At 36.0% G+C, this 17,168-nt stretch overlaps 1 protein-coding gene across 1 annotated transcript; it reads right to left on the reverse strand.

Moving 5' to 3' along the window:
• Positions 1 to 1,742: 1,742 nt before the first annotated feature.
• LOC123524694 (E3 ubiquitin-protein ligase rnf146-like) lies at positions 1,743 to 17,102 on the reverse strand. The gene is made up of 2 exons (XM_045303055.2): positions 16,892 to 17,102; positions 1,743 to 13,369 (listed from the first exon to the last, which is right to left on the reverse strand). The coding sequence occupies exons 1-2, from the start codon at positions 17,016 to 17,018 to the stop codon at positions 12,246 to 12,248; spliced, it is 1,251 nt and encodes a 416-aa protein (XP_045158990.2). The 5' UTR covers positions 17,019 to 17,102; the 3' UTR covers positions 1,743 to 12,245.
• Between the last annotated feature and the right edge of the window lie 66 nt (positions 17,103 to 17,168).

The following is a 17,168-nucleotide window of genomic DNA, read 5'->3' on the forward strand; positions in this document are numbered from 1 at the left end:
GTGTGCAAAACTGTACGTCATTCAAATTTCAAGGCTGTATCTTAAAAAACAAGAAAATAGGTCAGTAGGTCACATTCCACATGACCCAGATTCGAACTTGACCTAAAGATCATCAAGGTTAACATTCTGACCAAATTTCATGAAGATACAGTCATAAATGTGGCCTCTAGGGTGTTAACGAGCTTTTTCTTTGATTTTTTGACTTGATCTAAAGATCATCAAGATTAACATTCTGACCAAGTTTAATTAAGATATGGTCATAAATGTGGCCTCTAGTGTTAACTAGCTTTTCCTTTGATTTGACCTGGTGACCTAGTTTTTGACCCCACCTGACCCAGATTTGAACTTGACCTAAAGATCAAGATTAACATTCTGACCAAGTTTCATTAAGATATGATCATAAATGTGGCCTCTAGAATGTTAACAAGCTTTTCCTTTGATTTAACCTGGTGACCTAGTTTTTGACCCCAATGACCCAATATCAAATTCGTCCAAGATTTTATTGAGGGTAACATTCTGACCAAGTTTCATTAAGATTGGGCCAAAATTGTGACCTCTAGAGTGTTAACAGTCAAATTGTTGATGATGGACACGGCTATCACACAAAGGAGCTAAAAATTAACCAAGACTAAACCTCGGTTGCACATAGTGGCCTAAATTGTCTGTACATCAATCAAAACTGTGCTTGACAACTAGCAAGATACTTTTCTTAAGTCAGGTTAGTCCTGGAGATAACTGTAAAATAAACATCTGTCACTGTTTCTAAGATTGGCCATACAGGCAAAATGGCACTGCTCCCAGTCAGCCATGTTTGAGGAACAAGGCAGTCTGAAAGATAGCTAAACCCCCCGCCACTGCTATGGATAGTGAAAGGGTAAACCTTTGACCTTTAAATGTGACCTTGACCTTGAACTGACATGGCTGACTCATGAATTATGCACAATGTCTTGATGCAGTGATCATTTGACCCAAGTTTCATGAAAATCCTTCAAGAGGTTTATGAGATACAGAGCTCAAACCTTTGACCTTGAGTTGTGACCTTGACCTTGAGTTGACATGGCTGACTCACGAGTTCTTGATGAGGTGATCATTTGACCCAAGTTTGATGAAAATCCTTTAAGGGGTTAACGAGATACAGAGTGGACACAAAATGGAAGCCTCAAACCTTTGACCCTAAGTTGTGACCTTGACCTTGAGCCGGCATGGCTGACTCGTAAGTTCTGCACATCGTCTTGATGAGGTGATCATTTGACCGTAGTTTTATAAAATTCCTTCAAGTGGTTTAGGAGATATAGAGCGGACACAAAATCGAAGGCTCAAACCTTTGACCTTGAGCCGACAAGGCTGACTCATGGGTTCTGCACATTGTCTTGATGAGGTGATCATATGACCCAAGTTTCATGAAAATCCTTCATGGGGTTTAGGAGATATGGAGCGGACACGAAAGTGTTACGGACAGACAGAAGGATGGACGGAGACCATTCCTATAACCCCCCCACCATTTGTGGCGGGGGATTAATTAAGGAGCCTTTAGCTGTTATGGTCACCTGGTGATCATTTCTATGAAATATCAAATGTTAAAGACAACCTAAGTTATATGTTATATACATATAGGGAAAAGATAGTCCTTTTATATGATGACTTTGCTAATGTCCAAGTCAAACACATGTTAATTTAACTTTATTACCGGCAAGACTTGATTATTTGGACTGCCTAATTGTTGGTCATATGAAAAGACACAATCGTTTTCTTTATGTTTATTAATTTGTTTATAATTATCAAAACAAAACAATGCAACATACACCTAAGAGGAATTGAAATGATGTTCTAATGCAAGAATTATACATTTATGTGAACAAAAAATGTAAATATAAGAATAAAGCTATTATCACAGCAAAAACAATCATATCTCCTATATTTTCTGTTTATATACTCTCTGTATTTACAAACAAAAACTTCTATTCTTCAAGATTAACACTGAGTAGCAAATATAACATTGGGCTGCTACATTCCTTGGATTTCTTGTCCTTTATAAGGAGCCAAGAGAAAATTACATCAAAATTTGTGATTTATATAATATATAGCATATTATAACATAATTACAATCAATAGGCCTTATTATAGTCGTTCAAGTCTGTACAGTTATATACCAGAATGCAAACTATTTCACAAGTCTGTAATAACTGGACAAATACAAGATTTTTTCTCGTAAATTTCAATACAGTCTTTATCAGAATGTGTCAATTTTATGGCATATAAAAGAATGGAAACACGGGGTATCATTCCATGTAAGTGAAATCATGTTACTAACAAGTATATAACTTAAAACATTTAAAGTGGCTACCTAATCAAATTGTAAATGAACATAATGTGTTTTCACGACATCCTACATCAGTCATATTGACCTTCAGCCCGCAGCTTAAACCTTGAATCTATCATTGGGCCAGAGTTATTAACAAGACATTATACGGAATTATCAAAGTGTTGAAACAACGTGAAATTATCCAAGTGTTTAAAAACAGTCTTTGTTTCACTTTCAAGCGAAACACTTGAAAGTTGGAGAGCTTAAAAAGTGTTGTTGTTGATTTCCACTCATAACTTGCCTTGTAAGCAAAAATAACAGATATCACATGATGAACCATGCAAATCATAACTCATAAAGGCCAATATCTATCCATGTCCAAAATTTAGAACTATGCTCCATATTATTTATTTTGCTACAATTTTCTCAGATTTCAAAGATTCCACATGAAACTTGGCAGAAAAATAGTCTGAATGACTATATCTAAGTTTGCCAAGTCTCAGCACAACCAGAATCCAAGGAAACAAAATAACAAATATGCCCACAGGCAGAATGTCGAGCCCACCAGTTGTCAAGTGTGACCTTGACCTAGGGATCTGGTTCTTGCACATGACACACTGTCTTATAATGGTGAATATTCATGCCAAGTTACATCAAAATCCCACCATGCATGAAGAAGAAATGCTCCGGACAAACTTCAATTTTACCTTTGATCTCCAACTGTGACCTTTTAGATAGGAATATGGGCTTTGCGCATGACACGCCTTTTCATTGAGGTAAACATTCATGCCAAATATAAACAAGATTGGTCCATGCATGGCAAAGTTATAGTCCAGACAAAATCAGATGCACACACAGACGCACATACACCGATCTGCCAAAAGTGGCAACTAAGTCTAGCTAACCGCAAGCGAGCTCGTCAATAATGTACATGAAACATAATATTCTGGAATTTATATGAAGGTATACATTTTATGATAAATATGAAGCCAGCTCAACCTTACCTACACGTATAACAGTAAACAGTACATAGCTGATAAGTTGATAACACATTTTCACTGTTAGATGACCATATCATTGCCTCGGCACAATAGCTGGATAAGTGCCTCCTTAAGTCAGTGCATTTATCCGCTGTTTTGTGCTAAGATGACCATATCAGGACATTTAAAAATGTTTGCTTTAAGAAATACAACCACTGTAGTTTTCAGTGCCATGGTGAGAGGCTAAATTTGATGGAGCATGTTAGAAAGGTAACTCGTACATGGTTCTTTGGAGAATTTGACGACACCTATGTGGATAAGATGGGAGAGGATATCCCCATCTACACCATCCTACAGGAAAATGTGAAATATATCAATTTTCTGAGACACTTTAACTTGGGCAGAAAAATCAGCCAAGACAAAATAGGGAGAAAAACTGACCAAGGCAAGTGCCTTGGTTGCGTCAACAGTCACTACAGCCATGGTTTTACATCATCAGTACAGCAAAATGAAATAAAATATCAAACATTGTAATCTTATCAGCAACGGGGAAAATACTGGTATATAATCAAAATTGAATTATATGAAGGGAATGATTTATCTTAGTATACACATAACTTTATCTATAAAATACCTGATAATGAAATGATATCACAAGTAACTTGTTAAATGTGAAAAGTCATTAAGAGCAAAAACTAAGGTGCTGTAGTTGGCAGTACTTTTGCAATTACTTTGATTTTGTGATTTTAAAAACAAACAGACATGTTTGCATTGTTTAGAATCTGCCAATTTTTTAAAATCTGTTTTGATTTAATGCTTATTATTATTCATGCCAGTTTTAAACTGGTTGAGTTGAACTGTTCTGGGATATTAGTAACAGTAAAATCAGTTGTAAATGTTACCAAATCTACAGGCTGTCTCTACTTGGAAATTTATATATTTTAATGTTCCTAATATAAGACTTTCATTTTTTACCTATTTCTCTCCCTTTAACTATATGCTTACTTTTACATTAAAAGATACTTATGTCTCCGAGATATTAAAAATACATGTATATGAAATTGATGGTTTCAATTAATACCACTGTTGTAAACAACATATATTCTAAATAACTTCATTAAATGACTATAAGTTTTCCAATAGTTCTAACATATTTACAAGATTTTCATAGCATTACACGGCTTCTAAACGCTAGCGCCACCACCAAATTGTGGTGATAAGGAAAAGAGCTATCGACATTTCCGTGGTGCAGCTATCACCCGTTTCTACTTGTAAACACGTGAGTAAAATTTATATTTTATCTTATATCTTCATTGATAGAACTTTTTTCGAAAATCGGAGAATGTAGTTCCATGTAACAACACTTTTACTACAGGTTGGCTGTGATTTCATTAAAATAATATGTAAATTGTGGTGTCAGGAGCTTTTCTCCCGAATCTTACAGTGGCGCATTTTCATATTGGCCAGTATTCAAACACCATTCCGATGAATAGACACACTGTAAGAACATACTTGCGCATGCAAATGGTGTAGAAATGATAAATAATTATATAAGCACACACCATGAATAATAGAATCTCGGGTTAGAAGAAATATACAAGGATTTTTAAAAGTGATGGCGCTATACAGTAGTTTTGTTTGTTTGTTTTGGGTTTAACGCCGTTTTTCAACAGTATTTCAGTCATGTAACGGCGGGCAGTTAACCTAACCAGTGTTCCTGGGTTCTGTACCAGTACAAACCTGTTCTCCGCAAGTAACTGCCAACTTCCCCACATGAATTATCAGAGGTGGAGGACTAATGATTTCAGACACAATGTCGTTTATCAAATAGTCACGGAGAACATACGCCCCGCCCGAGGATCGAACTCGCGACCCCGCGATCCGTAGACCAATGCTCTTACCTACTGAGCTAAGCGGGCGGGTGCTATACAGTAGTGGTGGCGCTGTTACGGCATTCAGTAATACGAACTGCTGACGCATTCGGAACAAAACAAACAAAAACATTCTCTAATTGATAATTTTCCTGTAATGAATTATGTTATTAAAGAAAGAATCGATCATATTTCACTTACCTTTATGAAACACTCTTTATTCAAGAAAAAAAAAAAAATAAAATACTCACAGACCCTTGGGACTCTTGTAGTCAAAGTAAATATTTTCCTTTGTTAATTAAAATGTTAATGTAGAATTATTTCTAACCTTTAAATATTCTTCTTAAATACAAACGTAAGTGTACTTTAAATTCAGGTCAAGAAAAATAGTAGCAATACTTTTATTTCAAACAAAGATTTGTGTCCAGGAAATATTTTGAAGATAGTGTAGAATTTATTTGTTATATTAAGATTCTGAAAGTTACTCCCCATTGTTTTTATATGTCGTTTACATGTCATTGTAAACAAAAGACCTTTCTGAAAAGTGAGTACAGTACATTTTCAATTCCAATTGATTAAATACGATTAATCAATAGAGCTTAGATGTACAATCTGAATCCATATTCATGTAGATTATTTTGCGATCATGTAGAGGTTACAACATGTATTTTGTTGAGTAACGTAATTTGGGTGTAGTGTGGGATAGGTTATTAACATCAATTATTGTAGAAATGTCCGTGGCTTGCAGTCAGACATTTTCATATATCAAAATTGAATATATCAGCCACTAATCATATACAACAGCGCCACCACTACTGTATAGCGCCACCACTTTCCAAAATAGTCGTGTTTTAACTTTTTACTATGATTTTCGCAATTGTTTGGTGTATGGAATACCTGTAATTCATTTCTACATCATTTGCATGTGCAGATATGTTCTTACAGTGTGTCTATACATCGGAATGGTGTTGGAATACTGGCCGATATGAAAATATGCCACTGTCAAATTCGGGAGAAAATCTCCTGGCGCCACAATTTGCATAATATTTTAATGAAATCACAGCAACCCTGTAGTAAAAGTGTTGTTACACGGAACTACATTTAGTACAGTAAAATGGTGTAAAAATACTTCAAAAAATGGGAAAAGCATGAAACTTGGTACATAACTACTTTAGGGCAAAATACTAAAAATGAGCATGAGACCCACTCCGAAAAATCCAATATGGCCGAAAAATCCAAGATGGCCGCCATATGTGTATATATTTTAAAAAATACATAATATTATATATAAAATTTCTATTGACACTTACAGTCATCAGCATAATAAGCTAAAACCACCTGCCTGAATAAATCCAAACATACTATATTAACAAAAATACCGCTCTTCCAACAAAAATGAAAAAAGTTGTCTCCCTTGGATAAAATGTGCTATTAAGCAGAAGAAAAGTCATAATACATTTATATGAATCAAAATTAAGTATATAATGGTAACTGGCATATCAAGACTGTTTAAAATGGCAACAGTCCTGTGCAGAAATTTACAACAATTGTAAATTAATTAATTATAAATACATTCGAACTTCGGTAACTGGAACCCATCAGGACCGACTAAATTTATTCGAATTATCGGTAGTATGAGTGATCGAAAAATATACCATAAAGGAATTTGTTTGGGACCTGACGATAGATTAATTGAAGAATGGTGTTCGAATTATCAGAGTTTGAGCAAACGAAGTTTTAGTCTGTAATGTGTATTAGTGAATAAATGACATGTGTTTCACTTTGTCATTAGTTTTCGTGACTCAGAATTTGTAAGTGTTGCTGTATTCATTTCAATTTATTTACACTAAGAGAAGTAATGACACTTAATAAAACTATATAATTCATTAATTATATTAGTGTGATAGACCATGTGAACATCCCTGGCCTATCAGATCATCATGATTTCTGTGGGAAAAAGTCATTGCCGGTTGATCAGCGTAATCAAATTTACATTTGCATGTCCCTGTAATATTCTGTTTTTGTCAAATTGTAGCACATTGTGCCATAACAATGGTTTTATAGTTTAATGTCATAAGCATATAATGTACAGTCACTAATGCCCTGATCACTCTCAGGCAAAGACCATGAAGATCATACTGCTTCCTGAAAATTTTCACGCGGTGGGGACGGGGATCAAACTCGAAAAATGTGCAGTTCTAAAGTTCATACTGCGCGCTTTTAACATCCTTGCCAGGTTCTTACGGTGTCTAACACGTTCACACTAATTTTCTTACCACGCGCTTCTTCACGTCCAGTGTGTTCTTACTACATTTTTAGTACGATCAGCCAGATTGCACCTCTCGCTTACCATGCTTTAACCATATGCTTATCACCTTTTCAGTGCATTCGTCGGCTACTTATAAATACTACGCCATGTCCCTCTTTTTTTTTTCATTCCTTCTGCAAATTATATTGACATAATTGTGTCCGCATCTACACTCAACAACCATAAATTACAATAAACGACGACCCCCCACCCCACCCCAACGCCCCAATGAAGAAAAAAGTCTTATAGAGAGACTGCGTTGGAATAAGCAAAAGCAGTGTGAAGGATATACGGAGGTCCAAACGTCCACTACAAGCTGCCAGTGCTGCTGAGTCCATGATTATGTGGCAATTCCTGATGATGTTCGATACCCATTACTGATTGAAAACGAAGTGATTGGGAATTGGATCCAGTATTCATACTTAATTTTCAGAATCTGAACCAATCATGGTGAGAACCTGCTGCAAACGTGACAGAGATGTGTTCAGAACCGAAAGAACTTATTAATAACCTTATGCGGTATACCACAATGTGGCATGCACGTAGCATGGTCATAGCACACAAGCGTAGATAAGTTGTAGTTAGAACTTCATTGACGTAGCAAGAACGCAATGATAACACAATGACAGCGCAGTGAGCAGGCCATGCAGCCTTTCCCGTCCGCACCACGCTTGTACTATGTCCTACTAGGTTTTAGTTACATCGTTACTACGTCCTTCCTGCTTCCTGATTAGACCGCGTTCTCACTACATTTGTTTTGAACATGTCCAAAATTCGACCGCGTTCTCTACACTCATGAAGACCATAATTATTAATTATCATGTTCTTATCGGAATCTACTGTATTTCTTCTACATTGTACAAGTTCTTACTGCGTCCTGCTAGTTTTTACGACGTAGTGGGAACGTGGCTGAGTGTAACGGGGGTATAAATTAAGAGCAGAATCTATAATTTCTACAAGAAAAATGTGCTCTTATATCTATTTCTGGACATTTTACTGAAATTAAAATTAAATTAAATGTGAGTACTTGAGGATTTTTCTAATGAGCACAGGTACATTCGAAACACAATTTTAATACCAATTTAAATTACTAGTTTTAAGACGACAAATATTATCTATTTACCATTTGTACTTCCAGTTAAGCAGTCCAACGTAAGAATAACACTGTCTTGTCAAAGAAAACTAACCAGTACAGCTCGCGCTTACCGGTGAATCAAGCTTTTAAATGCATTTTCTACATCTTCCTACAAACAAACTGTTCGTATTATATTTCTGGGGTATAAATGGAGGCTTTCGATACTCTTCTTTACAGCAAAACATGTCAAGTAGCTTGATCAACCATCTGTTCACATATAGATTAGGGCTATAATGTGCATTCCTGCATCGTCTGCTACACCTCTTGAACATACTAAAAAAGGTTGCCCATTAGGTCGGGCACATATGGGTGTCGGGTGTTCTACCACTTTCCTATAATTCCAAGTCAAGATAAATAAGGCTGACCAGAAAGATCTTTGATATATTGGAACCTTTCCAATAGTTTTTGTCTCAAGTACCCGAGTCTCGTACCAATAGCTCCTCAAGTGCATTTGCAACCTCGATAAAGTCTGCCGAGGAAGACGTAATTTGTCAAAAGTGCTGAAATGCTCTGCACTACCTTATGCAAGTTAACTTAAGTTGTCGACAATCTTGTGCTTGTGTGTACTGACAAGAGTATCTGACATGTACCTTATTTCAGATTTCAGCTCACTGTTCAGAGTAATATATTTCACAGAATAGTTACTAAGTGTTGTCCATGAAAGCAACTTTTATATTTTCAGCCTTACTCTTCTTTGTTACACAGTTAGCAATTTATTACACAGACATTGTGACAGCGGGTGCATAATAAGGAACATTGTTTCATTTGATCCTACTAGCCCGTTGCTATAATCTATTCTTGCATTTCGAAGTCCCAAACTGAAAGGGGTAGTTGTCGTACTTGGTGTCAAAGAAACTACAATTTTATATAGCAACTAAGTTAATTGACCTTCACATTCTCCATATTACTTACCATCTATAAACAAGGTTTCATAAAGCAGTCTTTAGAATTTGCAATTTTGAAGTTATTGAAGAATCCGCCATTTGCAAATGATGGACCAACATACAGACGGACAAAATGATGTACAAGAGGAGAAAATAAGATAACAAGCATGTTCTCAATTTGTCCCTCTGTCTATGTAAAATTTCTCAAGAAACAATCTCTCCTTGTTTTGAAGAAATGCAGGATGACACTTTGTGTCATATTCGTGCACTATTTGTTGCCATAGCAACAACATTTGTTGCCATAGGAACAAATTTAAATGACATTGGCATTCTCTGCATTGCCATCTATCCATGTACCACATATCATGAAAAATTCTGCTGTAGTTTCAAAGTTATTGCAGTATCCCACTCTGCATGGCTGACGTATTGACATGCATACAGGGGCAACCCATAAGCCCAATCTGGCTAAATACTGGTAAGGGAATAACAACAATGTTTCAATATGCTGCTGTGGAGGGAATTCAAGTGAAATAATATAAATTACATATATTAAAACAAAATATTCTTTAAAATATGAAAACTACACAATGATAATATTAAACTAAGTTTTAAAGGTTAGATTTTTGCTGTTACCATGGAAACAGAAAGAAACTAACATCATTTGAATTGTTATTTTTGCATTTGATGCAAATTTAAGATTTATTTTATTATATACATTTATATTTAGTGCATTTTGGGGGTGAATGTAAATATAATGACCTTTCATTAGAATCTTCTAAGGTAAATATTGAGTTTTGGTGGCCATTTTGGAAAATGGCCGCCATATCGGCCATCTTGACAGATATCAAATGGGTCCCATGAAAAAAATGTTTTTAATGCTTTAATAAATAGCTGTGCCAATTTTGGTGCTTTTCCCATTTTCTGAAGTATTTTGGCATTTTCTGTTACGAATTGATCGCACTAATTCTCCGATTTTCGAAAAAAGTTCTATCAATGAAAATATAAGATAAAATATAAATTTTACTCACGTGTTTACAAGTAGAAACGGACGATAGCTGCACCACGGAAATGTCGATAGCTCTTTTCCTTATCACCACAATTTGGTGGTGGCGCTAGCGTTTAGTAGCCGTGCATTATTGAGCAAGTTAAGTTAATAAGAATAAAATAAAGTTACAAGAGCATATATCGTATTTCAGACAATACAGGGAAAACTTGTATCAAACCATAATTACCTTAAGAGTTCTAACAGCCCTTATCCAAAAGTAATATGGCTTTAGACATTTTACACAGACAATACATGAACATGGTACAAAAATGTAGCTTTTCAGCCAGACTGTTACATATAACAGCTTTTTACAAGTCTCACTACGTATATGAACTTTTCTATATGTTACAGGACAAAATTTTGAGTAAAACAGCAGTCAAGTTTCCCCTTTTTGCCAGTAATATCTCTCCAGATGTGATATATAACAATTATGGCAGTAAAACAATGGTGATATAAGAGATGTTTGTTAAATACATGCCCTCATGATAGCCTCAATTTCAATCCCAAAGTTACTGTGACCTTCACCCTTGAGTTGTCTTCCTGACAACAATCATTCTATGAAATCTGAAATCTAAAAAGTGGTTCAGATGATCAGATATTGACAAACTGTTTTCAGTTGAACCTATTAGCAAACAAAACACTGGGGAGTCATCTGCTGACAACAGGCAATCATTTTATGAAGTTACAAAGTGTAAGGCACAAGTGTTCTTTAGTAAAGGAAAACTTGTTTTCATCCTCAAGGTCAATGTGACCTTGATCTTTGACATACTGACCTCGAAACAAAAGGCCAGAGGCAATTATCCTATGAAGTTTGACCACTGTAGGACCAAACATCCTCTAGTTATTATTCAGAAACCAAATGGTTTACCTCAGTTTCAACAGACTGATAGACTGACAGACAGAGACAGAGCAACCACACTGAGCAAAACAATATGCCCCTTTTCCTTGAAAAGAGGCATATAACAAAAGGTACTAGAAATGTGTCCATAGGACGCAGATGCCCCTACATACTGTGCTATCCTCTATACAGCAAAAACTATCAAGGGGCCATAACTCCAGTAAAAATACTCACAGAAAAAAATCCTTCCTTTAAGGTCATCTGCACAACACGCTTGTTGACATCTGTGAAACTTTGAGGCTAATAGTATGGGAGGAGCTGGACACACATTTTTCTCTATATTCTATATAGCAAAACTATCTAAGGGCCATAACTGTAGTAAAATTAGTCACAGCAAAAAATCCTTCCTTTATGGTCATCTGAACATCTAGCTTGTTCATCTGTGAAAGTTTGAAAAAAAAATCAGGCTTATATGTAGTGTGGGAGGAGTTTAACACACAAGATTTTGGGATGTACGGACAGCAGCAACGCTATATGCCCCCCAACATAAATGTGTTGGGGGGGGGGGGTGCATAAAAATGTGAATGCTATGTAATTATAATGAAGAACCTTCTCTTCGTCAGGATATAAAAACAATACCGTGACACACCAAGGTTGGTTCTGTGAAGCCTCCATATTTGATTTTGCCTTATGCATATAAAAAAAACAATACTGTACCATAAATAAGACTTCTTATGCATGTTATTGTCTGAATGCAATGTTGTGAAAACATTCTTACTAGATTTTAGCCCTATATGTCAGACTATTTCCTGCAGAAAAAAAAGTGTATACATGATTGATAACATGTACTCCCAGTAAAAGTAATTTCACAGGAATTCTTTTTCACAGGTAAGTTTCGTAACTTCCAGTACCAGGATTAATTCCCTCCCTTGTTACTGCAGAATCTTCATTATCATCACTGTTATCATCATGTGTATTGGAAACATGAGCCAAGTGAACTTGGCGATTCGGACAATGCTGTTGGGCAAAACTTGCTTGTGCTGCTGAGTCAGTCGATGAATTACTTGAATTCAGATGTATAGAATTTTGCTGGCTGTCGGAATCATGTTGATCATCAGAAGGGTCAAAGTCTCCATCATCTGTTTGGGCTGGGTAACTTTGCTCGCTGTAACGATTGCGAAACTGATCTTGAGCATCAACTGATGGGGAACCTCTTGAAGAATTGTTGGAATTTATATGCAGGTGCTGTAGGTGTATACTAAGGTCTTCTTGTGATCCTGACAAGCTGCCTGGCTGGCTATCTGCAGGGGTCATAGGGGTTTGTGGTGTGTTATTAGGGGCTGGAGGGGTAAGGTAGGTATCATCACCAGCCGATGGGTGGCCATCTACTCCAGGGGGAAGTATCATTGGTTGGTTTGAGCTTAGAGCTGAATCATTATTATTGCCTGTAACTGCTGCACCTCCATTAGGATTTGTCTGAGTTGCTTCCCCTCCATCTCCACTTGGTCTCACAGAAGCATCTTCATTAAATTTAAGTCCAGCAATTCCCTTAATACCTGGAACATTACGAAGGTCTCTTCTTATTCGTCTTCGTCTTGTTTGATCATTACGACGAAACTGTCTCATATTTTCTAAATCAATTACATACAAGAATCCAGCTATAAGCAACTCAAACATTTTATCACCCTGTTTGTAGCGATTTTCAAGTTCTAAGCTTGTTCGCTCATCGTACTGCCACCAACCATTCCGACCTTCATAAAACCACTGGTAACCTTCATCAAAAATTGACAGCGATTTCTCTTTAATTTCATTTGCACACAATAATTTTGGATCATTAAAGAAGTCTGAAGGGATTTCTTGTCGGCACAAAGCACATCTTTTACTTCTATTGGCAACACCTTTTACACAAAGAAAGCAGAAAATGTGTCGACATGGTAGCTGAACAGGAAAACTGGCACCCTGCAGACAGACTGGGCATTCAAATTCTGGTGCAGGTGGTTCTGGTTCTGAAAACATAAAATGCTAATAAAATACTGATTCATTTACTTCACATACTAGTACTTGTCTCCTCCAAATCATTCTTAGTCTTACATAAGGACATACAAAAACAAGAGCCGTCAGTTGACAGCGCGCTCGACTATTCTCAGTGCTTGACAGTATAATAAGCTATGAGTAAAACTTTAACATTACAATAAGCATATTCTAAGTCGAAAAGGGGCCATAATTCAGTCAAAATGCTTGATAGAGTTGCCTCCTCCTTTTTACAGACTGGGGTCATGATGGTAAACCAAATATACAAAATATGAAAGCAATATCTCAATGGACTTTAAAAATATTTGGGGTGGTACCCAAACTTTAACATTTGTGTGACGCTAACACCGGGGCGAATAGGATAGCTCCCCTATTCTGCGAATAGTTGAGCTAACTAGATAGTTGTACTGCCAATAAATAATTTAATAATAACATGTCTTAAACAAAACTGTGTGAACACGTGGTTTCTCCAATAAAAGATACAAAGTTCAATCTGTATCTATCTACATAAACTGTCTTAATTATGTACCACATTACTTAAAAATCCTTCCAAGGAGTTAAAAAGATATCTAGTGGACATGAAGTACTATCATTTGACCTTTGATTATATTGTACAACCTTGAAACTGACATGGTTGAAAGCTGCATTATGCCAAGGATGTAAATTAATATTTATGTCCTTGATTATGCACAACTTCAATTATGGCAAAAATATCTACAAAATTCTGCTACAGAACTAACATGATATAGTCCCCTTTTGACCTCTAATAGCACTGTACAATGTAAAATTGTTTGACTTAAACCCACATGACTGAAAGTTGACTTTTGCAAGTGGTCCCTTTAAGGCAAACACTTTATGCAAAGTGAGAACGTTTGGAGCTAGATTATGAGTGCTAAGCAAACCATTTTTCAATATATAATTGTTTTCTAAGTGCAAATTGCAGTTGAGCACTTGTGTAAAAAATATTTTCATTAACAAAAACCAGTCTGACCTCTAAGACCTTGCTCTTGCAGGAGTCCAGGCTACACACCTTGCCAGTCAGGATCAAATACAAAAATATACAAACCAAACAAGAAAGTACAATGTCTTTGATCCCTCCGACCCAAGTGGCCTTTACTACCTAACAAATTGATGAACTCAAAGTTGAAGTAGGGGTAATAAAAGTTATGACCCAGATACATTAACAACCCTTTTCACCCTAACTAACTCTGACTATGGATTCTGTGTAATGCCCTCCACAATGCTGTGGTATAAAGACGTGTGCCAAGTTTAAATAAAATCAGGAACATTTATAACATTTTAGGATTATGAAAGAACGAAAATAATGGCCTGGGCAGACAAGGTGTTCTTGTAATTACTGGAAAATGAATGTCCATTTAAAAATTATTAGAAATGGTGTTAAAATATGTTTATCTTATTTACGTATTTTTCTAAAAATTTTCCAAAGTTTACAGTGCTAAATATATCCATTTTTAGTCCATCTAATTGTACGAGTCGCAATATTGTGATAATTTTTGCACAGGTCAATATCTGTTTTCAAAGAGAGGGATTCTGCCCTATTACGAAAATATCTCAGAATTAGTTCTGACATCAAATTATTTGGACTTATCCATTTTATGCCCACATCTTACCTTTTAATACTGATGTAAAATTATGAGGAATAATTCATGTAAAAAGATATTTCTAAATTAGTAAATATATCCATCACAGTTATTTTGTGCACTTGTTAACTGTTTGCAAGTTCCTTACTTAGTGTTTGCAAGTTCCTTGCTTAGATATATACTTCCAGAAAGTCAAATTTATATAGAAAATGCTCACTTGACTAACTGAAACCTCTGGGTAGAAATAACAAGAGTGCATGCTTTCAAAAGAAACAAACCAGAAGCTCATCTCAGGATTACGACTATCTTCTGATAGAGAAGATTTACGAACATGCTTTTTATTTTTTAAAGCGAACATTGATAATAGTCAAACAGTTTCTGATTTTGTCGAGTCAGTATGGTGCAGACTTCGACTAGCGAACATGGACACTTTACTCATTGGTGCAATTTATCGCAGTCCCTCATCAACAGATCTGTAATGGCAAGCTGAATGAACTTTTAATCAGGGCCACTTAAAAAAAAGGACTCACATGTTTTAATAACTGGCAATTTTAACTATAGAGACATTGATTGGGGCCTGAAAGTAAGTCAATCAGGTGATCCAGTGATAAATTCTTTTATTGAAAGTACAAATGACTGTTTTCTGTATCAACATGTGTGTGAGCCTACACGTTTTAGAGAAGGTCATCAGCCCAGTACACTTGACCTTGTGTTTACAAATGAAGAGCAAATGATTGACTCACAAGGAGTATTAGAAGGAGTTTTGAATTTATGGATAAAGAAATGTTTTTGATACTATACAAGACTGTAATCAGATCCACTTTGGAATATGCTACTGTCATTTGGTCACCTTCGATGAAAAAAGATATAGTGGCTATAGAACAAGTGCAACGCCATGCTACGAGACTCGTCAAATATATTCAACACAATTCATATAATGAGAGACTTATAGAGCTTGGACTCCCTACATTGATATACAGACGTGAAAGGGCGGACATGTTACAACTGTTCAAAGTGATGAATGAATTCGATGAAGTGCATCTGAACGTAACGTTGGTCTTAAGCCACAATGTCAAAACAAGAGGCCACGAGAAAAAGCTGGAGAAGAAACATAAGAACCTCAAGAGCATTCAAGTGTGAATCGATGGAACGAGTTACCCAACGAGTGTGTGAACAGCAGAACTGTGAATGCTTTTAAAGACAGTTTGAATGTTGCCTGGAAACATAAGCCAAATAAATTTGTATATGACTTTTAAGCTGCATGCAATTTGAGAAATTTGGATGTGAATCAGTCACTACACGTTCAATGTATTCAAGTTGTATGACAATAGTTGAATGGAACTCACTGCCGGTGCACTTAGTCAGTGCTGACTCAAACGCTGTGTTTAAGTCGGGACTGACTGTGTTACCACACATCCCCTAGACAGTACATATATGCTTTTATCTTTTAACAGTACTAACTCTCTTGTTTCTTCACCATGTACATAGTAGATTATGCAATGTATAGGCTTTAAGGGCTTGAGTAGGTTTTTGCACTATTTTTTATCACATTGTCAATGTCCTCCTGGGTGGATTGAGTAGCTTGGGAGGCTTGATAATCTTTCACTTTACTAACCCCCACGCATGGCCATTATAGTCCAACAGGACTGCTTGCCATTATCAAAGATGATGATGATGATGAAGACTTGGCATCAACTGTAAATTCAACGGTAAATACCAGCATGCAACGGCGTACAGAAAATTTATCAAGAGATGTTCAACATGTGAGACCTCTATTCATGCAAAATCAATGACAGACAGATTTTAAAGTGGTTACGTAGTAAACACCAGTTCCACCTTCTCCCTCTCTGCCTATATGGTTCATGTAAATTATATTGAGATATTAAATAAATTTACCAAGCAACTCTTCTGGCAACTGTTCATTTTTGACAATTTTTAGACCAGACTTTGAAGATTTTGTGACGTTGTCAGCGCTACTTTTCTTGCTGGATGCATCATTTGCATCTCCTTGATGATCACTCATTCTAAAAATGACAATATTCACTAATTCCTTTGCAAAATATCAGTAAACAACAAAAACAGCTGAACCAGGAAGGAACTTCTCTGGAATTTATGGCATTACATTCGAAGTTTATTTTGATTTTTTAAATTACATCAAACAACTTTTCTAAAA

The sequence above is a fragment of the Mercenaria mercenaria genome, chromosome 3 (assembly GCF_021730395.1).
Source record: "Mercenaria mercenaria strain notata chromosome 3, MADL_Memer_1, whole genome shotgun sequence".
Lineage (NCBI taxonomy): Eukaryota > Metazoa > Mollusca > Bivalvia > Venerida > Veneridae > Mercenaria > Mercenaria mercenaria.